This window comes from Corvus hawaiiensis, chromosome 21, assembly GCF_020740725.1.
Source record: "Corvus hawaiiensis isolate bCorHaw1 chromosome 21, bCorHaw1.pri.cur, whole genome shotgun sequence".
NCBI classification, from domain to species: Eukaryota; Metazoa; Chordata; class Aves; order Passeriformes; family Corvidae; genus Corvus; species Corvus hawaiiensis.
The window spans coordinates 9,388,511-9,414,098 of NC_063233.1; the positions used below are offsets into that span (position 1 = coordinate 9,388,511).

Consider the following 25,588-nt stretch of genomic DNA (forward strand, 5'->3'; position numbering starts at 1 on the left):
CTCCCCAGGGAATGGGCACGGCCCCGAGGCTGCCAGAGCTCCAGGAGCGCTTGGACAGCGCTGCCAGGGATGCCCAGGGTGGGGTTGTTGGGGTGTCTGTGCAGGGTTGGGCTGGATGATCGCTGTGGGTCCCTTCCAGCTCAGGATATTCCATGATTCTGTGATTCACCATGTGAGCGAGCAACAGTTCCTTCAGCCCACCATGGTCTTCCCACCCCAGCCACTCCTCTGCCTTCGCTTTAGCCTCCAGTCTAAACCACCTTCCAAGCTCCAGCTCCAGTGGGGATGCCTCCAGTGACAGCCCTGAACCACTTCTCACTCTCAGGTCTCAGCATCCAGACAGCTGAGGTATCATTTATGATGATCACATACCCCAAGCAAAACACCCATGGTCTTAAAAAAGATCATCTTTATTTACATTTTTCCAGTTCTTTACATTTGGGGGGTTAAAACCCAGAACAAAAATACCCCCCAGAAGCCATGGTTAACATGGAAAACTGCGAGTTTACATTTCAAAACCCAGTTATAAATTGTACAGAAGTCTTAGGTTGTACAGAGCCATCACAAATTGTTGTATAAAACCCCAAAATCCGTAAAGAGAACCACAGGAATAAGGAATTACAGCCATGAGTAGTGGTACAAGAAAGGGCACAAGTTCTGAGGGTTTTACCTCACCAGTATCTCTTGGGGAGGAGGGATGGGTCATTCCTGTTGCAGATAGTTTGAAATATTTTAAAATATAGAATAAAACCCAAATGGAGCCTGGAACACCCTGTATCTCCTGTCTTGTGCTGGCTTAACAGGAAAACGTCCTAGCAGAAAATATCTATTTTTACAAAACTCCTGGAAGTTCAGTGGAAAGTTAAAAAAGAATCACTGTCCAAAAGAAAGAAGAGCCTTTGCATCCCCCGACTCCCCTTTCCCCATCCCCTGCAGGCAGCGGGACAGCAGATGCCAAAGTAGAGTTTAGTGGGACACAAACACTGAAAAAGCCAAAGATACAGAGGTGGGGCATGTGGAGAGCAGGAAAAGAACAAAACCATGAAGGACATAAAAGCAACAGAAAAGAAATTTTAAAAAAAGAACTAATGATATTTTTGGTTGTTTCCATTGAACACTTGAGTTTGGAAACAACTCGCAAGCTTCTCTCATGCCCCACTGCTCCCCCTCCCCATTTCAAACAAACTCAGCAACAATTGCTTCAAAAATCTGAGCCAGGAATTTGAATGAATCCCCAGGTGCTGAGTTTTTTTACCCAGAGCTGTGTTTGGAAAAATGGGTGCTTTCTCCCCCCTCTTTATTCCAGTGCTCAGCAAAAGGAGGGAGGGATGACCAAGGCCCTAAAGGAGCTCCCCAGGACTTCAAGGGGCTGTGGACAGAGGGCAGAGGGGTTGATCCTCTCTGGAGAGGGTGAGCAGACAAACTCAAATCCAAACCCAAATACTGGGTTTGCCCCACTGTGCTCATCCAAAGCCCTCATACACCCCAGGACCTGCTGACTGTGCCCTGGGGCCACCTCTGCAAGGGGGGCTCGAGGAGAGCTGGACTAACCCCTCCATCCTGCCCATTTCAGTCCTGGCCCATTTCAAAGGGCTCGATAAAACATCAGCAAGGCTCTTTGTGTCAGGCTTCACTTCCCTGCGCAGCCTGGGACAGGCAAGGCGGGGCAGGAGGGTTGGAAAACACTGATTGTCATTTGTTATGTCAATTCTCTTGCTCAGAGACAACCCCGGGGTGATGACCTGCTCACCCTGGCCAGAGCCACCTCGCAGGGCTGAGAGGGGCCCCTGCACAGCAGCTGTGCTGTGGAGCAGCCCTGGCATCCAAAAGGTTGAGGACCACCCTGAGGTGTAGCTCCAGCTCCTTCCTGCTCCCTCCACAGCAGCCGGTGGTGATGGACACTCCTCACTGGTCAGGAGCGTTCCCGTTTGCTCCTTGCTTTCCAACGGGGACTCCGTGTACAGGAGAGCTCCCAAGGACCAGTTTGTAGCAAATGTAATTTGGGAGAGCAAGTTCAGGAGCACTGCAGAGACACAGGGCACAGCATGGGCTGGGTGAGGGCTCCCTCCTCCACAGCCTCCACCGTGGATGGGATGTGCCCAAAGCAAAGGTGAGACAAGGAGGACAGGACAGATGGTGGCTGGGAGTCTGGAAAAACAGCCCGGGGCTCTGGCCACAGCAAGCAAACAGCAATCCCATTTTCCAGCCAAGGAACGTGGGCTGGACACAGCAGCAGCAGCTCAGCTCCAGGGACGGAGAAGGAGCTGGGAAACCAGTCCTGGTCCCAGCTCCATCTGCCTCTCCCAGAGCCTGGCTGGGTCAGGAGCCTGCAGCCCAGCCCAGAAGCTCCAGAAGCATTGACACTTTATAGGAATTTTTCCAGAGGTGTGGAAGGGATTTGGGTTGAAGGATATGCACAGCCAGCAGCAAGGAAGGCCACGGGAGCTGCAGGCAGGCTGAGCCAGGCCAGACAGGTTCAGCCAAGTGGGAGGAAGAGGAAGAGCACTGGGAAGAGCTGTACCTGCCTTTGATCCATTGTGGATCAAGAATGCTGCTCATGGCAGGCAAAGGAGAGTGAAATCATGGAAGCTGGGCAGAGGCATAAGCTGAGCAGAGAATGAAGAAGGATCTTTGTGTCCAGGACACAGATCACAGCCTGCAGTGACAGCATTTAGGGAACACCTGCATGCCTCAGACATGGGATCAGCAAAGAGGGGGTGTGGGGAGGAGCCTTCTTCCACTTTCAATAAATTTATTCCTTTAGGAGAGGGCTCGGCCTGCTGGTCTCCAGCCCTTCCAGCCAGACCTTGGCTGTGCCATCTCCATCCTCCTAAAGGCAGAGTCTGCTCTCCTCTTCCTCCCCACCAGCAGTGAGCACTGCCCAAGACTCCTGGGCCACTCGGACAAATCCTGGCTTCAGGACACAGAGCCTGGGGAGCAGCAGTGCAGAGGCTGCTCTCTCCAGAGCCAAGCCCATGTGATGCCAAATTCCCTCCAGCCATGTGGAATTTTGAGCCTGGCACTGTGGTCAGCCCACACTGTGTTTGTTTTCCCCGAGCTGCCTTGGCAGAGGTCACCACCCTTCCTGGTGAGAGCAAAAAAACCTCACTTCATTTTGTAAGAAATCAGCAAGGTGCATTCCTGGATTTGGCATGAACAGGCACATGGATCAGCATCAGAAATGGATGAAAAGCACAGCATTTCTCTTAGAATAATTTATTAAATACAGCATTAAAATTTGTATTTCTGAATTCAATCATTAAAAACAAAACTTCATCTCTATATATATATATTTATATATATTCAGGGACAATGACAATCACTCTATCAGCGTGGTTGTGCCAGCACTGCTCAGAACAGCACCTTTGCTACGTTACCCTTAAAGCAGTTCGATGCTTAAAAAAAAAATAAAATAAAAAAGCATTTGCAAAGAAAGAGTGCAAAGCAGGGCCTGTCCCAGCTGCCTGAGGGGTGTGCAGAGGTGGCTGAGCAAGGAGCAGCAGCTGGAAATGCTCCTAAAGGTCTGTCAGATATTGCTTGCCCAGCCTGAGGCCATGTGGGGACCAACTCTGAGGTGCCAGAGGTCTGGAGGCCACAACTCCAGCCTGGCTGGGCACCTGTGGCTCTGAAGGATGTGACTTGTGGTTTCCTCAGCTCGGGTAGTCAGTGCTAAACAAGCTAAACAAGGTGGTGGGGGGGGTGGGGGAAAGCACAAAAGAAAAATTGCAAGAAACCCCAGCTTGTTGCCCTGACTGCCGGGTGCAGCGGAGGCTGCGGGCGAGGCGCAGCAGTTCCCATGCAGTTTGTGTTCATTGTCACATTCTGCTGAGGCTCAGGGGACACACAGTGCCACCACACACCCTCGTGCACTGCCTTGGCAGGGACAGCCACTCCTGGGGACAGCCCAGGCTGAGCCCCGCAGAGGGTGGGCCCAGAGGGAAGGGATGCCACGGGCCAGGCCCCCGGGCAGACTCAGAGGTAGCATCAGACAGACTTTTGTGATTGATGGTCACGTAACTCTGGCCTGGGAGGAGAGGGCACCCTGCAGGGGCGGGAGGTGGGACATGGGATGTGGTCCCCCCGCTCGCAGAGTGACCAGTGCTGTTGTCCTGTGTGCCAGGGCCCAGCAGCGAGCGAGGATGGGCTGTGTCTCACAGGGCTCTGTGGAGAAAAGCCACCCGTGGTGGAAAAGGGCACCCCATGGAACACCAGGCTCCCCCCACAGCTCATCAGGGCTTATCAGCAAGTGCCCCCATGAACCACCCCCCTGCCCATGGCCACTCACACTGCCAGTCACTCCCCCACAGCTCAGGTACAGCGAGGGCTTGTGCTTTTGGCTTTTTAAAAGTCCCTGACCTTCTGAACCTGCTTACTCCAAGAAACCTCCTGCTACCCTTAGGACCTCTGAGGACAAGGAGGAAGGGCTGTCAAAACCACTTGTGGAGAGCACATGGGCCCTGAAAGAGGAGAGAAAGTCCACACAGCCCAGCCTTCCCCTACAGCGGAGCTGTGCCAAGTCAGGAGTGTTTCAGATAAGGCATCGCAGGTGCTTTGATAGTAAAGCAGTTAGTGTTGACTACAGTACTGGAACAGGCTGCTGCCCAGGGCACCCCGGCGGCAAACCCAGCTCTCCAGCACTTGGTGCAGCAGCAGGAGGCAGTTCGGTTTCCCAGACCTCTCCTACACGCATGCAGGCTGCTCTGGCTGCTCTTTTTGGTTTTTTACCCCCCTCCCTAGAAAGAGACTTAAAAAGCCCAGGCTGGGATGTGGCAGCTCCCCCCCCAAAGCAGCCAGAGAGACAAGAAGACACCTTGTGCTGTACCAGACTTTGCCACAGGCGGGTGCCCCGTGGTACCAGGGTGGGCAGCGCCGGCGGGGCTCAGAGCAGGGGAGGGCTAATTGCCATTGCTGATGCTGGAGTTGGCACTGCTGCAGCTCTGCTCGTAGGATGGAGGTGCCTCTGCGGAGGAAAGGAAGAATGAGAGAGGTTATGGTGTGTGTTTGGGAGGTTCCCTTCACCCCAGTCTGTGTAACCCAGGGCAGAGTTAAGCAATCCACCAACACACACTCCCTGCCAGGGCCCCACAGCCTGCCCTGCTGAGGTACATGGGGTTTGTAGGATTTGAGTCAGCCAGTCCCATCCCTGCCCTGATGCACACAGAGATTAAAATCACCACCTCACAGTCCTGTTCTGTTCCTCCCTTTCCTTCCCAAGCATCCTCCTGTCCTCCAGCAGCTCCAGATCACCCATGCTCCATGTGCCCCAACCCAGGGCTGAAGTGACACATGGAGTGTCCCGTTACCCCAGTGCAAACAGGGGGGTTGATTTGGGTAGGACTGTGCTAAGAGACACTGCTGGCCCTGCCAGCCCAGCACAGCTCCAGGAACCCAGCACAGCTCCACAGGACTCTGGCACGCTGGGATTTCCCTGAGCTGTTACACCCCGGACACTTCCTCAGCTCCCACCCCCACAGCTTCAGACCAGCTGCAGGCCCACTCCAAGTCAGACAGAAGATTTCAGTGACATCATTTTCCTGGCTCTGTTCCCACCAGCCTCACCACAAGCCAAGAAGTTTTTCTATCAGTGGGAGGCTGAAAGCTCATTTAAGAACAGGGAGATCCTCTCATGAGGAGCCCAGGGCAGGCATGGGCGTGGATATGGGAAGGACAGCTGGCTTTTACAGCTGGAAGAGGGGACTCCTCCAGAGGATAAAGCAGGCAGAGAGATGTCACAATCCCCTCTGACAGTAGCCTCCAGCAGACTGACTGAATCCCCAGATTCCCAACAGTTCACAGCTAGCACAGACTGGTGGTAGGAGCCATTTCCCCCCAGTCCCAGATCCCGGGAGCGCTGCTCACCGTAGGGGTATCCCCACGTGCTGTACTCCGGGGGCAGGATGAGCGAGCTGGCTGTGGGGACAGGCACCACGTTCCCCTCGGCGTAGTAGGGGACAGTGGCTCCCGTGGACAGGCAGAGCGTGGGGTGGTTTGGGGAGCCCGTCTGCTCCGAGTCCGCCCGTATCTCCTGGAAGCTCAGTCCTGGGGCGTAGCTAAAGGGCTGCTGCTGGGAATGGCTTTTGGTGGGGATGGAGACATTGTCCATGGGGTGATAGCCACTGGCAGCCTCCTCTTCCTCTGGGGGGGCACTGGGGACCACCACAGATGGGATGTGCTGGATGGAGCGGGAGGGGCTCAGCGGGACTCTGTTCACAGCAATGTTACCAATGTAGATGGGGAGAGTGACAGAAACTTCTGGGGACTTGAGGGAAACCTGGAAGAGAAGGGAAAACAGTGGCATCCTCGTTATACATGGCAGTGGGAAGGTTCACCTGGTCTCAGGACCACCCACACCACACAGCTCAGCCTGGGAGGGGGCACAGAGCTGCAGCCCAGCCCAGGGATACTGTGGATAAACTCACCTGGATGTAGTAGTCGATGTGGATGAGGCTGCAGCCCTGCAGAATGGACTGGGGCAGTGCTGGAACCAGGATCTGCTCCTTCCATTCTGCATGTTTCCAGGCTTTCACCCCGGAGCCTTCCACCTCGGCGATGGTCCTCAGGTCGTAAATCCAGCGCTTGGATTTATAGGCCACTTTCTGCACAGGCAGGAGGAAACACAGCTTGCACAGAGGCTGCAGGTGGTCTCCTGTCTCCCAAATATAAGTCAGGACACAAACCCACCCAACTGCTTTGTCAAATAGGCACAAGCACAAACCCAAGGAATACCCATTGTTGTGAAAGACTGAGCAGGGATAAGCAAGACAAGTTCTACCTTTTCTTTCCCCAGGAATGTACAGAGAAACAGAGCTGGAGATTTGGCCTCCTCGCTGACCCCAGTTTCACAGAGGCCTCCATGGGGTGGAGCACCAGCACAAGCCAGAGAATGGCCCCACTGGACACTGACCTGGAGCAGACTGGCCACCACAGCGCCGGTGTCCCGGCCAGACTTGTTCTCTATGTCCGTGCGGAGCTGGATGGCCTGGCCCACGATGTAGCCCTTCAGATCCGACGTGGCCGTCAGGATGATGTTGCCACTTTTCACAAGCTTGTAGTTGAACTTCTTGGTGATGGACATAGTGTTGGGCTGCTGCAGGACGGCACAGACAGAGGTGTTGGCTCAAGAGAGTCAGAGAGCCTCTGGGAAAACACTCAAGAGATTCAAAACAAGCAAGCAGAAATATTTGCATCTAAGAGGATGCAAAGAATCAGAAACATGGCAACACCATACACAACAGGTCTCACTTCCCCAGCCCCACTGTTCTCCTGTCCTATTAGTTGCTTCCCCCTCCAAAGCAGGTTCCCCAAACCCAGGTCTCTCCAAGCACCTGAAGCTGTTGGCTTGCATGCGTGAAAATTCAGAGAAATCTTTCAAAGCAACACACACAAGAGTCAGAAATCACCTGGAGCAGGTACTGACAGCAAGGCAGGAGAGATGAGGACTATGCTCTTGCATAGTCACAGCATGCAGTCAGAGCTGTCCAGCCACACAGTGACTCCTCAGACAGCAGGACAAGGACAAGTGCTGAAGCGTTGGCATTTCCCAGCCAAGCCCCTCCTCGTTCTTACCTCGATGTCAGGGATGTCGTTCAGGTTGAGAGGGCAGAGAACATAGAAGATCTTGTTGCATTTGTAGTCCTTGGAGAAGCGAGGTGTGTCTATCACAGCTTTCACCTGATGCAGGACCTTGCCAAAAGGGCCTTCAAATGATGTAGGAGCAGAAGCTGGAGTCGAGAGAGAAAGAAAAGATCATAAGGCTGAGTCAGGCCAGTTTCTGAACTGGAAGGATATGCAAAAGCCAAGGCTTCCAGGGAAGGGCCTTCAGCCACATTTCTGCATCTTACCTGGCAGCAGGAACTGGAAGGGAAAGTTGTGCTCTCCAGCCGTCAGGACCCCTGTGGAAACAAGAGTGAAGGGTAAGTGAGACAGGCTGAGAGGCTGCTCCTTGGAATGTGTGATCTTGTGGGAGAGAGGCCACCACCCAGGGAATCACACACAGCCTGTTCAGCTGCCTACAGCCACCAGACAGCTCCAGATCCGATGGGCAGTGCTTGAGCCACCAGGAGCACCTGCTGCCACCCACCCCTCCTTGGGACAGGAGAGGTTCTGCATTAAGATATCCTGTAAATAAAGTGGTTTGGGGCAGGGTCCAAGGGATCCCAGTGCCACAGCAAGTGGTCATCCCAGGCTATCCACACAGGGGTCAGCAGGGCCGCTGTGGGTTTATTTTTCCTCAAGTCTTCTCCCTGTCAGGCAGTCAGGGGGAATGTGAGAGATCACAGGCACAGTCTGAGGGTGGTAGGGAGTTCTGGTGGGCATCCAGCCACACGCCAAGCCCCTCACAGAGGCACAGGGTTCAGGAGCTGGAACCAGAGGTCCACCCACCCCTGGTCCCAAGAAGGGACCTGCGATACCTCAGCCCAGCTTCTGAGACAACAGGAGAGCAGAAAAATATTGCCACAACATCAAAACCTCAGCACTTGTTTTTTTCAACCATTGCTCTGGAATGGCCTCGAGGGCACAGGGCAGAGCCAAGATCCAGCTCATGGCTAAAACAACAGATTCCAACTCCTCAACTCCATCCACCCTCCAGCACTCCCAGATCCCAGATTCCCTCCAGGGTAGTGTCACAGCTGAACTGGACCCACAGTGTGATCCAGTAACACCAGGCAGCTCCCAAAGTTGCCTTCAGCAAGAAAACCTTTGAGGTTTATCCACATTTGTCAAATCCACGTACACACGAGAGGTTTTGTCAGAGCTGAGAGGAGACCTGGATACCCAGTAAATTGAGCTGTGTTTGTTCTGCTTTGTAGGATCATTGCTGGAGGTACCAAAACCCCAGATCTGGCTGGTGCTTTTGTTGTTGCAAGACAGGAGGAGGCAGCTTGCTGGTTAGCAGTGCTGGCTCTGCAGAGCTGACAGTAATCGAGTCCTGTCGTCAGGGGATTAAGTGGATTACATGGAAGGGGGAGGTGGGGAAGAGAGGAGTAAATCCCCCCCACTGACACCGCAGCCCAGGCAGGACTTGGTGCATCATTCATGCTATGAAAAGCTGGATCTCTGCCTCTCTGCTCGCTCAGCCGCTCCATGGGGACGAGGGACACCCCAGTGAGTGCGTCCTGCCCGCAGGGACAGCGGGATAAATAATCCAACACGTGCCTCATCACGGATCTCTGCAAAGGCTCGTCGGGACAACATCAGAGATGTCTATTTATACACTTTGTCCTCACAGAGAGGAACGAGATTTGCTCATTGCCATCACCTCCCTGCTGATTCCCCTCCCGTCCTCCAAACAAACCCGAATTATGTAGGCTAAAATGCAGCACCCGGCGCTGTCACCAGGTGGAGGCACCAAGCCAGGCTCTGCCCTCGCTGCCAGGCCTGATGCTCCAGAGCTGGGCAGGCTCGGAGGCAGGTGTGGAACAGCCTCTCCTGTTCCCTCCTGGGCAGCCTGGCTCAGCAAAGGTGCCAGGTGAGATGCAGCTGGTGCCTTGGCTGGTTGGTTCCAGGATAAGCCTGGTTAATGTGAATGACTCGATGAACCCAGCCCTTGTTTGGTGCCCTGAGGGTTTCTGTCTTCTAATGGGCACCATTCAACATTGATCTTACACCCATTATCTCTACTTCCAGAAAGCAAATGGGTTACTGGAATACATCGGCTGTCCCGGGCATTGCAGTACAGGGACTCTCTCCACCTGAAAAGGAGTGGGACCGAGTCCTGCTCCTGCCCTGCAGAAGGGAGGGAGGTGGCAGTTCCAGAGGGGAGCGATCACCGAGTTTCCACCAAGAGAATTCCCAGCTGTGTGACCTGCAGAGCTCCAAATGAAGGTGCAGGCTGTGATTCCAGGTCTCCTGCTAGGAGCATGAAACTTCACAGCCTTTCCAGGACCCTTAGGATGAGCCCACAGACCCAAGTAAAAGCCCCTATTCTACATTACAGGCAGCACCATCCAACAAGCCGTTTCTGTCCAACTCCTGCCCAGCTCAGGTGCACCAACAGGAAGTTGGGCTAGAAGTGAGCCTGTGAGCACTTTCACAGTTTTTAACTCATACAGCATCACTGAGCAAGGCCATGAACTCTCCCAGGAACATGCGTGGGCAGCATCACCCGTGGAGGATGTGGTTTGGCTGTCAGAGCCACCATGTGACTCGCTGGCACTGAGGCAGTTTCTGCACAGGTAGCCCAAGCTCTGAGTAGGTCACCAGATGGGAACTGCCCACAGGTCAGCCCAGACCACCCTGATGGTCCTGACCAAACCCAAGTGCCCACTGACCTGTTGGGTGTGACCCACTGAACAGCCTGCAAATCCCCAGATCACAGCAGGGGAGATGCAGCATCAGGCAGCGTGTCCAGAGCCATTCCACAGCTGCATCTGCTGTGCAATCCCAACATCCCAGCAGCAAGGGGAACACATGGCCCATGGAAAGCCACTCATCACCCCTGTCATTCCAGCCCAGAGAGCTTCAAGCAACAATCCAGGACGTTTAATGTGCTAATTTCATCTACAAGTGGACTTTGCAGCAGAGACAGCTGTTGGCAGCAGGCAGAGGTGAGCTGATTTCCAGCCATGGTGGGACCCATGGCCATCCCAACACTTGGGAAGAGCTGCCCTTTCCATGCTGCTCCAGAACCAGAGGCTTTGCCAAAGCACCCCCAAGCCTGGGCAGGGCACAGCAGGTCAGCAGGAGTTCAGCACTGCTCGAGGGGGGCATTGAGACCCCTCCAACAGGGGCAGGTCACAAACCACTGTGAGGGGACAGGGCTGTGCCAGCCACCGCAGCCACGCTGAGCCGGCACCTCCCCATTCCCAGAAGCCGGAACAAAGGCCACAGTGTCCTCGGCTGCAAAAAAGCTTTTCCTGAAGTTTATGTGCAGCTAAAAATACCTTGAGAAAGTCATTAGGCAGCAGAGGCAGCTGGCCTAGCAGGGCTCTGCTGTGGGGCCATACCTGCAGCAGCCTTTCCTCCTGGTAGGAGTCAAGCCAGCAAAGACTGGCCGCCCCCGCACAGCCTTGGGAAACTTCCTCCTGAAAAATTCCTGAAGGGAAAGAAGCTGCTGCCCCAGATAGCCTAGAAAAAAACCCAAGTCCAGACAGCAGGAGCAGCAACAACACACTAACAGTGCAGAAGAACCTTGGAGATTTCCCTGAATCCAGTGGAAAGCTGTCTGGTCTCTCCCATTCATGGCTCAGCTGCTCCCCTCCGTTCCACACAGGCACTGGGGTTGTTCACTTGTACCACTGGATGTGGAGGACTCCCGGAATATTTCATTTACAGAAAAGAAATGCCTCGATCCAGAGGGCTGATGCCAAGTCTTCTGGCTCCCCTGGTCACGCTGGGTTGCCATCCAGAGAGACCTTGCCAGGCTGAAGGGGTTGGGCCTGTGAGAATCTCGGGAAGTTTGACAAGGCCAAGTGCAAGGTCCTGCAGCTGGGTCAGGGCAAACCCAAGCAAAAACACAGGCTGGGCAGAGAACGGATAGAGAAAAGCCCTGAGGAGAAGGACTTGGGAATGTTGGTGGATGAGAAGCTCAGTGTGTCCCTGCTGTGTGTGCTGACCCCAGGCACCCCCTGCGTGCTGGGCTGAGCCCCCAGTGTGGGCAGCAGGAAAGGGGGGGATTCAGTCCATCAGCTCTGCTCAGGTGAGACCCCACCTGCAGAGCTGCCTCCAGCCTTGGGGCCCAGCACAGGAAGGACCTGGAGCTGCTGGAGAGAGTCCAGAGGAGGCCATGAAGACGCTCCAAGGCTGGAGCCCCTCTTCTCAGAAACCAGGCTGGGACAGCTGGAGGTGTTCACCTGGAGAAGAGAAGGTTCCAGGGACACCTCAGAGCCCCTTCCAGTGCCTAAAGGGGCTCCAGGAGAGCTGGAGAGGGACTGGGGACAAGAGCATGTAGTGCCAGGACAAGGGGGATATTGGGAAGGAATTGTTCCCTGGGAGGGTGGGCAGGCCCTGGCACAGGGTGCCCAGAGCAGCTGGGGCTGCCCCTGGATCCCTGGAAGTGTCCAAGACCAGGTTGGACAGGGCTTGGAGCAGCCTGGGACAGTGGAAGGTGTCCCTGCCCATGGCAGGAGTGGAACTGGGTGATCTTTAAGGTCTCTTCCCACGCAAACAAAGGTTTCCCTGCACTCACTGCAAACCAGAGCACTGCTGCACCACTGCAAGGGAAAACTGACACCATCACACCCGTTGGGGGTGAAATGACCACAGGTCTGTATTTACACTCTTAAACAAATGATCCAAGTCGAGTTTACTCCACCACAGCTGCTGGAAGTGTCTGGGCTCTGGTCCGAGCAGTGCAGCATCCCCGGCTGGTGCTGCCAGGCCCCCACCCAGGCGGAGTTGGCAGCCAGAGAAATCACCAACCCTTCAAAGCCATCATCCCTCCAGAGCGAGGGGAAGCTCCCTGCCCACACCCTGCCCTGCCTGCAGCTGGCCAAGGGCTGGGAAAGGTCCTCCAGCAGCCTCTGCCCGGCACAAGAGCAGGGCTGGGCTGGGGCTCAGGAGGATCCAACCCCACAGGAACAAGGACACAGCCCTGCTTGCCGTGTCCCACCCACCTTCCCAGGGCTGTCTGGCAGCTTTCTGTGCAAACAGCCCAGTCTGACAGCACCGGCGGGGCCAGATCTGCCTGGGCTGCACGTTCCAACCAGTGCCACTGCAGGGACACCTGCCAAACCCTCCTCCCTCCCACGCTGGCTGCCCCAGCCCCAGAGCCTCCGTCTGGAAGTACCAGGCAGTCACAGCCACCTCTCCACAAGGGTCACGGCCACCATAACAAAGCCAGGACCTCCAGGATGGCAGAAGGGAGTTGGGAGGTGCCTTGGTCGCTCCTGCACAGGCACGGCAGACTCAGATGAGCCTTCATTCCTCTCCTATGAGGGTTTGCCCTGCGGTGTGCTGGGACAGCCAGCCCAGACGTGTGACACACAGCAGGCTGCAGGCCAGGAACCACGGCGTGTGGCACAGCACACACCTCTGCCTCACCAAGCTTCACTCACAGCTACGCAGGGCAAAAGAGGTGAATATTCTGTGTGTCACTCCCTCCATCCCCCAAAGAGGAGGATGGTATCAGTTCTGTAGCCACCACTAGGAGCCTGGAAGGTGTCCCTGCACCCCAGGCACAGGAGACAGGGAGTGGCTGAAATGGGGCTCCTGCCCCAACCCCCGTCCCTCCCCACCAGTCCCTCCCCAGCTCTGCTCCCTCCTGCTGCACACACGGATGCTAGAATGGGAACAGGCTGCACCTTTGGAGTACACAGATTTTTTGGTTCTTCTAGTAGAGGAACAGCAGGCCAGACCATATGGCAATTTCTCCCTGGCTACTTAACGAGTGATGCATTAACTGTGTTGGCCAATTCAAGGAGTATAGAAAGGTACCTAGTGCCTGCTGGTCCCTGTGCCATCACTTGTAGCAATATGGTCTTTCTTCCTGCTGCCTAAAATCGGCCCTGGGGAAGGCAAGCTCCTCCAAAGGTGCTGAGTTAGACTGATTCTGGTGTTGCTGATGCATGGCTTGAGTACTCTCCTCTCAAGGCTCTCCAGGCAGAGAGCAGGGAAGCAGCAGGTTCATGTTTTCCACTTCGGGGTGGAGAAATGAGCAGCCCTAGCTCTGCACTGTGCCACAGGACCCCAAGTGCCCAGCCACGGGCAGAGATGTCACTCTCACTGCTGTCCCAGCAGCCAGCACCCCGCTTACTCCTGTCCTCCCCTCTCTCCTCATCCACTTCTGCTGCCAGAAAACTGAATATTAGATGTAAGCAGGAGGCCAGAGCTCCTTAGCTCTCAGGAGGCTCTATCAGAGCTGTCAGAAGGGACGCATTAAGTCTGTGCCAGGGCACTTGAGGTGACGCTGAGCCACTGCAGCTTTAGCACAGGACTCAACTCGGCCTCCGATGAATGAAGTTAATACAGGGGATTACAAACTGCAACAAAGGAGGGGAAATGCACACATTTGCTCGTGCCATCAGCAGGCACAGGTGCCACAGAGGGAGCAGCCAAGAGCCAGAAGAGCAACCTGCCAGCAAGCACAGCCAAAGCTGCTGGGAAAACCTCAGTGTTCAGCTCCAACAAGAGCTCTCCTGCTCTGTGTGGCAGCGATGGAGCACAGCCCCAGCAGGCTCCACGCTCCCTTTCAAGGCAGCAACTCGCTCACTCCAGCTCTGCAAACGCACAACACACCGCAGGAACAGCCTCCAGCACTCCAACACGGGTAATGCTGCTGAGATAAACCTTTCTGTAACACAGGAGGTGCAGCAGAGTGCCCAGCACTGAGGCGAGGGCTCCACTGCTCATAAACCTCTGTGTCAGCAGTTTCCAGAGACATTCTCAATGAATTAGCAGGATCTGGCAGTATGGCAACGCTGCAAAAAACCCCAGAGGATTAACTGGTCTACTGAGGCAAGAAATTGGGAAGTGCTGAGGAAGCGGCTGTGGCCCAAGGCAACTGCAGATCCTTCGGTGAGGTTTTCCTGGGCTGAACCTGCAGCTACTGCTCCTGAACCTGGCAGCACAGTGTGGCCAGGAGCTGGCACCAGCACACCCTTAATGGCTCACTGCTGCCCATGGACACCCTCCTGCTCTCACCTGGGCAGGGGCTGTCCAGGAGCATCACCTGCTGCTCTGAGACCTCCTGCTCGCACAGAACAAGCTGCACAAGTCTCACAATGCTGCTTAGTCAGGTCACCAAGATTTTTAAATTCAGCTGGGAGCCAAGATTGTTACCCTGTGCCAACTGCTGGCCATGAAGGTGATGTGCCAGGCCGACAGAGAACCACCCCAGGGAAGAGGTGATGCACAGCTGCCTCTTTTCAGCTCTTTGTGCAAGAAATTTGCCAGCAGAGGAAGCATGTGGAGCTGCCAGGAAATCCCTGCAGCGCTTTCAAGCTAACTAACAAGCTGCCAAAAGAAAGGTCAGCTGGAAATTACATCCAGCTCCCTGCACAAGTTCAACTCAGGTACAAGGAGGGAATGAAAAAACCAGAAGTCTACCTTTGCATGCACAACCCTTCCACAGGGCAAGAGCTGTGCATGCAGCTGGAGATGCAGGGAAGGGACAGCCCCATGGGGGTACAGGCACAGGATGGACCTGCTCCTCTCTGGCTGAACAAGGGCAGAGCCACAGCAGGGAGGGGGAGAGGAGCAGGAGGCTCCACAGAGCTGAATCACTCCATTATATTGGATCAAGAGAAGCATCTCTGTGCCCGAGAGCAGTGGGTACAAGCGGTGCCATTCTGTGCTCGCTGCCACTTGATCTCCTGCACTGCTGGCACCTACAGAAACCCAGCAGCCCCCACCCCTCTCGCAAGGAAAAACCAACACCAGCAAGCAATCAAAGTCCAAGTGGGAAAAGTAAATACCCTCTTAGCCTGCCCTCCAGGGGGCAAACAATGAGCCCCGCTGGGAGCCCTCGGTGGGCTGAGTGACCTCTGTAGCACAGCAGCCTCTCCAGCAAACAGAGCAGCGAGAGGCTCCGGAGCAGCTGGCACACTCTGCACTTCCCAGCAGCTTTTATGTAAAGAGCCCGAGTTCATTAAACTACTGGCCTGTGTGTGATTGCCAAGGCTACAGCACAATCCCCTGCTCCTCACGGCTGCCTGCTGCCTCCAGCTCCTGCCCTGCCCCACCAGAGGCTTTCCCAGAGCACAGAGGATGCCCTGCTCGAGTGGGGACAAGCCCTGAGGGGAGCAGGGTCCCCTGCAGCAACATTCATCACCAACCTGCAGATGCTCCAGTGGCACAGCCGGGTCCTCCACACCCTGTTCCAAGGCGGGGAGAGAAAGGAAAGTGCCTTAAATGAGTGCCAAAGTGGGCATCTGGGTTATTTCAGGGCCTGCCTCCTTTTTCATGCAATGTACAGCCTTAAGAAAAAACCCAAAGCAGTGTGTAATACCAGCAGCGGCTGATGCCACAGAGGACGAGCTGCCCCCTCACTTATTTCAATGCAAAGGTGCGTGGGACGAGAAGTGTGGAGTCACTCTTGGAGGCTTAAAGAGCAATCTGAGCCTCAACAGTTTTGCAAACCTCCTCTCTCCTTCCCCCCCACCGTGTCCTCAAAGAGCACGGATTTGTGTTTTTTAAAGTTCCTGCTCAGGATGTGGGAAGGGAGAGAGCGAGGCGGGCTGTTTGTCAGGCTGAGCCTGCCTCCCTGCACCACCTCCACAGGTGCCAGCACTGCAGTGGCACCGCTGGAGCTGGGCCACTCACCAGGGATGGGCAAGACAGAGCCCCATTCGCTGTGTGGCCTTGGGGACACCTGGGATTCCTCCTCTAGCCAAGCCAATATTATCAGGCTGGATGAACTGGGGATGGTGTCAGAGGACAGCCTGGCATCCCCCTCTGCCCCAGGGCACAGCCTGGCTGCCAGCTTCCCCCCAGCAGGGACATGCTGCTCCTCCTTACCTCTTTTTTGTTAATGCATTTGTTCAAAAAGAAGAGGTAACAGCACTGCTGTAGTGGGGGGAAGGCAGGAACAGAAGAGTCCTCTGAGGCAGAAGCAAATTCCTCACCTTCCTCAACTCATTCTCAGGCAGTGACATCTCCTGTGTGGGTAAGACTTCTGGAGGCACGGCAGGAAGGCAGTCCCTCCACCTGACACCAGGGCCTCCCACAGTCCTGCCCTCCCTTCTGCTGTTTGCTTTTTGGTGGGAGGAGGTGAGGCGGGCACAGCCAACCCTCACCTGGAAGAACAAGCACGGATTCACCCTGGGAGGATTTTGCATGGTTTTTATACACCTGCAGGACCATACCAGGTGCCACCACAGTAACCTTTGTTTGTGGGGCTCTGTCACGGGTGGCTGCTGGTGCTGGCCAGGGAAGCAGTTGTGTGCTGGGCCAGTGGCCAGGCTGGCCTCATGCTCCTTTAGGAGTCCTTGCTTGGAAATGCTTCCAACTCCCTTAACTCACCCTCACCCTGGGCTCCTGCCATCACCCTCACCACCCCATGCCCCAAGAGCCAGGAGTCCAGCCTGCCTCAGTTTCCCCTCCCTGCCGGGTCAGCCCCGCAGGGAGGCACCCAGGGAACACCCACATGGGACACTCCATCTGTCTGGAGCTCCTTCATGCTCTCTTTAGGAAAGGCCAGGACAGCTGAGAGCTATTCCTGGAAAGCCTAAAAACGCCACGGCTGAGTCAGCGCCGAGGCTGTGCCTGCACAAGGCCATCGCAGGGCTCCCCCAGCACAGCCCTGCCACCGCCTCACTGTGCCAGGACACTGCACTGCCAGCAGCCCCTCGGAGGAGGCAGACAGACAGGCAGACACAGAGGCAGGGACACGGAGACACAGCCCAGCTCCCTCTGCTCGGCCAGCCCAGACACGCATCAATGTCACAGCGAGGGCTGTGACAGCAGACAGCTCTCTCTGTCCCCGTGCCGCAGGCTGGAGCAGTGCCAGCCCCCAGGGCTTTTGTTCCACATCCCTGCAAGCCAGCGCAGCAAATGCAAGGGTCAGCTTCGAAGCCATCTCTGCTGGTGGACTCGGGTCCAAAGGCAGCATCGACACTGTCCCTTCCATCCACATCCCATTGCTCCCCTCTCCATCCTCCCAGGGCCCAGCTGTCCTGCCTGAATGCAGACATGGGACAAACCTGCAAGTCCAGGACAATAATTCCTGAGCATGAAGGGCAAATCCCCCCTTGGCTGCAGTCCCACACACAGGGACTGCCCACTCTCTCCCTCTCTGCTTCCCTACAGCTGGGAATTGGGCTGAGAGCTCCCAGCAGTTGTGTCCACACAAGTTTTTGGACACAAAAAGCTGAGGAACAGAGGTCGGTGACTGTGAGTCCCCAGCACACTGCTCCAGACCAACTGCTGGTACCTGGGGCTGGGCTTTCCTCACAACCTCACTGCACTCTGCAAGGCAGGACAGGAACAACAGCACAACACAGCTCAGTTTCTGATCACACGACTCTACAGGGACAGATTTTCCCTTCAGTTCATTACATCTCAGGTAAGTCACGCACTGCAGTTTCTTGCCTCACCTGCAGGCAGCTGTGGCAGCTCTGGGAGACATCAGCTGGCCCATCCAGTCCAGGCACATGGCTCTGTGACCACCTCCAGTGCAGAGCCAGCAGCCCAGCCCTGCTGCCAGCCCCAAGCACCCGCTCAGGGCTGGCAGAGCCTGTGATACCAGTGGGTGACAGATAACAGCAATGCACAGGGAGGTACACACGAGTCTGGGTCCCAGAAAAGCAAGAGCCAAAAGACCACCGTTTCCCACAAACACTTTAAGAACTGAGAACACCAAATTTTGGCCACATTTGGATGTCAGGCCTTCAAAGGGCACACTTCAGCACATGGCTTTTCCCTCCATCCTTCCCAATTCACTCTAGTCCTATTTATCAAGGGGATGGCTCTCAAGGCCAACCTCACAAGAACCGACTGCCAAAGCAGCTATCAAAGTCTTCCAGAGGCTGCAAACCCAACAAACAGCACACCCACCTCCTCCCACTCCACCCTCCCACCTGGCTTTTGCCACTGCTCAGCTTGACCGGCACAGATCTGCCCACAAGATCACAGCTCTCCCTCAAATCATTAAATATTAGGAATAAAAGTTGGAAGGAGCATTTTTCAGTGCAGCTGCAGGTTTAAACCTCCCCACAAGTCCACACTCACTCACAGCCTACAGCTCCCAACTCACCTAAGCCCAATGGTCTGCAGCACCTTATAGACCCCTCTGTGATTGTGCCCCCCGACATTCACAGCTGGGCTCTCTGTGCTCAGCACATCCAGAATCGGGCAGGAATGTTTCCCATTGCCCTCCCAGGCAGTTTATCTCTGACTGCAGCCCCCAGGCCGTGAGCCAAGAGCCAGCCAGGCAACTGTCTCCCTTGGCAGGGACCTGAGAGCAAGCAGCACTCGCACCAGTTGCTGTGAGGATGAGCTCAGTCTCCCCTCAATGCTAAAAGCTCTGCTTGGAAAATTGCTGAGCTAGCAGAAACTGCCATTTCAGTTTTACCCATTTCCTGTTATTAGATAAAACAGTATCAGAGGGCTGAGCTTCTGCTATCCTGGGCTTTTGCCATGTTCCTGTTACAGCCACTGCCTTCAGCAGGTGAGTACTGGCACATCTTGATTTCAACAGGAGCCAGGGCACAGCATGAATTATTTGTGGTAGGGCTGACCTATTTAACAGCAGAAAGACAGCATTCATTCAGGCCCAGGTCCCCCCAGAGGCTGCTGGTGTCACTTTACCCACAGGACAATACAACACCATTGCTATCTCTGTCCATCTCACTGGGAGCAGGGGTAGCTGTCCTAGGCTGGTCCTGCCATGCTGCCAGCGCTTCTCCTGGAGCACAAGTGACACCTCCACATCCCTTCAGAACAAACTCCTGCCTGCTACTGACCAGCTTTGATCAGTGTTTCGTGACAATCATAAACACACGCAGGAAGCAGAGCAGGGGGAGCCCACAGAGCCTTGAGACAGGGAGCAGTCCCTGTGACAGCTCTGCTTCAGGGCCACAGGATGCCAGCAGTGCTTGCAGGGCGGCTGCCAAGTTCTGCTCAGGATCCTTCCCTGCACAGCTCCCACTAAGCTCTTGCAGTCTCTAATCCTGGCTCACATCCTCTGTGCACAAGCCAAGGCAGCCTGTGAGGGGTATTTCACATCGAGGGGATGTTGAAGTCTTGGTGATACATTTCTGTAAAGCATCTCTGGACCACACATCTCCACCAGGCCTTTGAGACCGTACCTTTGTCTGCCAAGGACAGCGTGCTGTTGAAGTACTGCTCCTCCACAGTCCATGCTGTGTCATTGATCTTGCTGGACACCCCACAGGATCCAATGCAGCTCACCTTGATGGCTGTGAAGAGACAGGACACACGTCAGCACTGGGAGAAAGCAAAACCTCAGCTTCAGACTTGCTTCAGGTACTGTACTGTGCAGGAGCAGTGTCTCAGAAAAACACACACAGGGTGGGAAAATGGAGCAGAGGAAGCAGGTCATGCTTTCTTTCCAAAAGCCTGTTTTTCAGCACTCCCAGCACAACTGAGCACTCCCTGCTACCCCAGTGCTATTCCTAGATATTATCACCTTAGAAATCCTCAAGCTGCTTTCCTTGCACTGTGGAAGCCCTTACCAGCTGTGATTGCAGCTCCCTGACAGGTAAACCTCGCTCCAGTTTTCCCCCAAATGAAGCAGTATTCCCTCCCAAAACCTGCACCAGCCTTGGCACTCTGGCTGAGAGCAGAAACCTTGGGTGTCCCTGTCCAGACAGGGATGAGCAGCAAAGGCTCTGCTGCCTCCCACCCCACAAGGAGCCAGGCATCCCACAGTGTCCCACTGTCCCTGGGAGGAGAGACGAGTCTGGCACAAGCCCATTAACCAGCTGAACAAGGGGTACAGCCCTATTTGAAGCAGCAACAGAGAGCTGGACTCTCCAGTGCAGCCTGGACAAGCTCTCTGCTGCTTGACTTCACAGCCCTGTCACCCTCAGAGGACATTCCCAGCCCCTGGGAGCCTGCGCCCAGCTCCTGGGGTCAGTCTCAGCTTCAAAGGCTTTCAGCAAAAGCACTTTGCCCATTAACACCTGTCCTGCATCAGGACCTCCAAAATGTCCACACACACATTGCTTCCCCACAGCCACTTCCAAGGGAGTGGCTTCCTCCTCTGTTAGAGACACAGGGCTCAGCAAAGCCACACAGCAAGGTCTGGAAGCATCAGAGGTGCCATCTGACCCTCCCAAAAGCAAGGACAGTAATTTGAGCCATGTTTGTGCCTTGCCTGGGGAAAGTCACCCCACAGCTCAGCCTGCAGCGTGGCTCAGGAGAGCTACGTGGCTCTCAGAGGAGCTCCCCACAGGCATTTTCAGTTAGTCTTGGCCAATACTCAGCAGGTTGAAATTAGATTCTGATGTCGACACCAGACCACAGACACAGACAAACGTGACAGACTGACCTTGCTGCACAGCAAGAGGCGATCTGCAGAGCTGCCCCCATGCAGAGCACACAGGCAGACCTATCTGTGGCACAAACAGAGCCTTCAGGGCTGTCCCAGACTGAACATCTCCCACCTGAATCCCATCAGGTTTTGCAAGACCTTAACTGGAGCCCACAGAATGTCCTTAGCCCCATTTGCCAGGTGAATAGTTCTGCTGGCAGAAAGGTGACAGGATCCACCAGACAGACTCTTTGCCTGTTTGACCCGTCTGCTGCCCCGTATTCCAGCTGCATCCACAGGAAGCATCTCCCTGGGAAGCAGGTGACCAGTTTGCCTCGGCTTAGGAGCTCTCCCCCTCCCCTCCACAAGAGCACTCAGCCCTGTTGATATCAACACCTCCAGCCATCTACCCAAACACTGAGGGCTGCACGTTATTGCTGCTTGCAACCACCTCAAACAGCTCTCCAGAGCACCTGCCTGGCCAATGTGACCTTGTCTCCCATGCTGACTCGAGACAGGGTGGAAAGAACCCCAAATAGAGCCCTCTCTGCGGGGGGAACACATAGTTCTTACCCCAGTCACAGCGAGGGGGGTCATGCAGTCAGATGGAATGAGCTCCTCAGGGCTTAAAGTCTGTAATCCCACAAGGAAGAACAGCCTCCCCCATCAGAGCTCCTGCCATACCCTCACAGCTGATCATGGCTGTGAGATGAAGAGCCCGTTGCAGTCCAAGTGTTGTTCTACACTCAAGGACAAAGGATAAGCAGCTCCAGATGCCAGCTCTCATTAACCAAACATCAATACAGCAGTGAGGCTGACACATCCCTGGCTTGTTTGTGTCTGTGATGTGCTTCGGCATTTCCAAGGCAGGGGAAGAACAGGATACCGTGGCCTGGGATGGGAACTCGCCCAGCACAGCACAGAGCACATCTGAACAGATGCAGGCACCCTCCCGAGGTGAAGCATCCAATGAACCCTCCACACATCCCCAGGTGACATCCAATGCTCTCTTTTGCCAGATGGCAGAGCCAAAGCCACGGAGGGGCCTCAGCATCAGGAGCAGGAAAGGTTTTAGCAGGGCGGTGTCCTGTGTATCCACACACTGGTACCATGCTACCACATCAGACACACTGCCACATCTCTGGGCTCACACCAAGCCTGTCCCACTCTCAGTTAGTCCACGTAACACAGATGGATCCAGCCAAATCAACCCCAGGCTCACCCGCTCCATTCCCACATTTTCACACAGGAGATGGCGAGCAAGAAAAACCCAACCAAAAACTGGAGAACGTTCACATCCTTGAGGAGCAACAGCCCCTGAGCAGGCTCCCCCTCAGCCTCCCGGCACCACAGGAGTTTATGGATCACCACCATCTGTTCAACGCCCAGATAAGGGGCCGACAGACTCTGACTGCAGCCCGATGCTGCACTGTGGTGCAGAGGCTCTCCTGCTCCAGGGAGGCAGGCGGGTGGGAATGCTCAGGAACACATGCTGTGGCCCAGCTCCCCTCCCACAGCAGACAGGCTCAGCAAGCAAAGGTTTGCAGTCTGACACTCAGAGCCAGCCCATGGCTGGTGGGCCCTGCTGCCATGGCTCAGCACGAGGACCAAAGTCAGACCGTGTCCAAAAGTACCCCTGCAGTTTGCTAAGGAGTTTTCCAGCACAGGAGCTGTCAGCTCCAAGGCTTCCCAATTAATCACTGACATCCCAAACTGGTGTGGTCACAGGCAGCCTGTGCCTAGAGAGGAGGGACAGTCCCTGGAGGGATTGCTGTGGGGCTCTGAGGGGTTCCAGTCCTTCAGCCCCACCAAACCCTCTCCAGCCACATTCCCTGACCATCACACACCCTGGGGCTGCCATGTCAGCCCCAAGGGACAGAAAGCAGCATTTCCAGCTGAAAAGTTTGAAGGAATTTCACTCTCCCCTTCCCTCTACGCTCCCCAAAGTTCCCAGTGTCCCATCATCAGGCACACGAAGTCACCACATGTAGGACAAGCCTTGGAGCAGCTCAGGGGGCAGAGATTTGTTATGGAGCATCTTCTCCAACCTGCTCCAGACACATGAGCTCCCCCCACCTCCTTGGGGAAGAAATGGGGTGGACAATAGCTCTGAGCTATTGCCCCACAGCTGACAGTGTGGCTGGACACAGGGACTGCATATCCCTGGCTCCTGGAGGAGCCCAGCAGATCCCCAGGCCCCCACAGGGTGGGTGATGCTGGGGGCAGCAGGTCCAGGACCCCCAGAGAGCCCCCCCCAATTTCACCCCCAGAGCAGGAAAACCTGGGGGCTGCAGGGCTGGGATATTTGGGAGGTTTCTGAGGTGCCTGGTTCAACAGATCAAACAATTCATCTCACTTCTAACCAAGTTTTGGAGCAGTGAACCATGAAATCAGCCTCTCATGAGCATCCCATGGGCAGAGTGAGATACTGGGGACTTGCCTGGCTCTCTCGTGTCCAGGCTCCTGCCCACAAGCAAGACGAGGGACAGGGATGTGTGACAGGCACAGCTTGGACACATGGTTCTGGGGGCAGCTGGAACCTAAAAATGGCATTGCCAGGACATACCTGGCAAAGCCAGCAGCACCAGAGCTGCTGCAATGGACCCAACCTGAGCACAGAGCTCATCAGCCTGCCTGTCAGGAAGCAAAATGCACAGTCTGGGCCTTTCCAAGGAAATCTTGGAACTATCCGGCTGCAGACACAGGAAATAACAAGAGTTTCTGCATCAGAATAGGCCAGTTCCAGTTGTTAGAAACCCATTAAAAACACCTCAGGAATCCAGTGTTACCAGTGGCCCCAGTCACCTCCCTCCTGCTCCCTGTTTATCCAGGCTGATTTGAATAAATATAGGAAAAAAGCAAAGTCCAAAATCTCTACGGGGAGTGGGAGGGGGAGGCAGAGAGCAGCAAGTAGAGAAGAAATGAATGATGAAGCCATGCAGAAGGCAAGAGCCCTTCACCCCCGCAGTCCCTCGGGGATTGAGGGAAGCGGGCAGCTCCGCATCCAGCCAGGCACATCTTTAGCAACGCGCTGAAGCACGCGCCAAACGCTGGAAATAAAAGCAGACAGCTCAGCCATATCCATCTCTGCACAAAGTAAAAATAGAGATGCCAGGAGCTGGGCACGTCTGCCTTCTTCCAAGGTGATTTAAGGAGAGCAGCCGTAGACTTCAAACTGCTTTTTCTCCTGACCCAGAGAGCCACCCTTCTCGGGGGAGCTGGCGTGGCATCTTGGGCATGAGGAAAGCACAGGACACGCATACCCTCCTCTGCCAGGGGCAGCTTGTGTGTGCACACCCCTGCTTCCAAAATCCAGCCATGTGCTGAGCATGCAGAGGCTCAGTGGCCACTCTGCACTCAGCTCCAGTCACAAGGGAACACCTCTGACTTCAAGTCCCACCTGTGTCACACACCTGCCACAACAGGTATGGGCAGAGGGGGAGGGAAGGAGATGCTGCCTCTTAGTCAGTTTGGATTTTCTAGGCTGGGCAGGGGAAGCAGCAAAACCAGTTCATAGAATCACAGAATATCCTGAGCTGGAAGGGACCACCAAGATCATCAATCCCACCCCTGGCCCTGCACAGACCCCCCAACAGCCCCACCCTGGGCATCCCTGGCAGCGCTGTCCAAACGTTCCTGGAGCTCTGGAAGCCTTGGGGCCGTGCCCATTCCCTGGGGAGCCTGGGCAGTGCCCAGCACCCTCTGGGGGAAGAACCTTTCCCTGATATCCAACCTAACCCTCCCCTGACACAGTTGGAGGTGGTGGTTGTTGCAGTTGGCAGCAGCTTACGCAGGACAAACAGACCATCCCAGCCTTCCCTGTCCTCTGCAAGGACAGACGAAGAGCTGGCAACTGAGCTCTGAAGTGGCACTTACAAGCAGCCCTGGGATTTTGCCAGCTGAAGCTTACAGGTCACCACGTGGAGACTCACGCAGGCCTGGATGCAGCTAACAAGAGAGCAGGGGAAGAGAAAGTGCTGTGGCAGTTGTGGGAGTCAAGTGAGTCTGCATCAGAGAAGTCTTAATTTTGTGGAAACCAGCCTTGGGAAGCCAGAGCCCCCTTCCCTCATCCCCCTCCATCAAAGCCGTGGCAGACAGCGATCACCACATTTTAACTGGCTCTCTCAAGCTGCCATCCGAGCACCCAGAGCTGCAGGGACTCAGAGCATCCATGAGCTGGGAATGAGCCATTTTCCATCCTAGGGGCCAGAAGCAGCCCTGGGAGAAGGGGGTGAAGGATCCCCCTGAGCCCCAACCCCTCCCCAAAGCACGGTAGTAGGGACCCGTGCTCGACAGAGGATGGGCAGCAGGAGGTCACCTCAACACACAGCACCACAGCTCCACCTTGGAGTGACACCTCTGGGTTCAGCAAAGATCGCAAGTTTGGGTACACCCTGAGATCCTCCAGTCCTGGATCTGTATGAAGATGAGGGGTTTGAGGTTCCCCATGCTGCCAGCAAAGCAGGACCAGATAGCGCTGGAAAAATGGAAAGCCTGGGAGAGAGCAAGACCCACACGCAGAGGAAGTTACTCTCAGTTTGTAGAGACTGGGTAATTCCTAGAAAAGTTCCATGAAAAGCAGACACCGAGGGAGCTGAGGCAGCAAAGAGGGGCAGGATGAGGTTTTTCTACTGATGGCCCTTACACAGAAACACACCCAAACAGCTTCAGACAGAAAGGGCTGAGCAGGAAGACTGAAAACTCACAAGATACACA

The 25,588-nt window shown here is 55.2% G+C and overlaps 1 protein-coding gene across 1 annotated transcript in view; it reads right to left on the minus strand.

Annotated features, from left to right (window-relative positions):
* Positions 1 to 389: 389 nt before the first annotated feature.
* The window catches only part of ARRDC1 (arrestin domain containing 1), a 36,707-nt gene continuing 11,508 nt past the window's right edge, over positions 390 to 25,588 (minus strand). Inside the window, exons 2-8 of the mRNA XM_048325725.1 lie at positions 19,686 to 19,796; positions 7,842 to 7,892; positions 7,567 to 7,721; positions 6,905 to 7,087; positions 6,420 to 6,596; positions 5,860 to 6,271; positions 390 to 4,960 (exon numbers count right to left, since the gene is read on the minus strand). Coding sequence (XP_048181682.1) covers positions 4,896 to 4,960; positions 5,860 to 6,271; positions 6,420 to 6,596; positions 6,905 to 7,087; positions 7,567 to 7,721; positions 7,842 to 7,892; positions 19,686 to 19,796 — 1,154 coding nt within the window. The 3' untranslated portion in view covers positions 390 to 4,895. The remainder of the gene's footprint in view (positions 4,961 to 5,859; positions 6,272 to 6,419; positions 6,597 to 6,904; positions 7,088 to 7,566; positions 7,722 to 7,841; positions 7,893 to 19,685; positions 19,797 to 25,588) is intronic.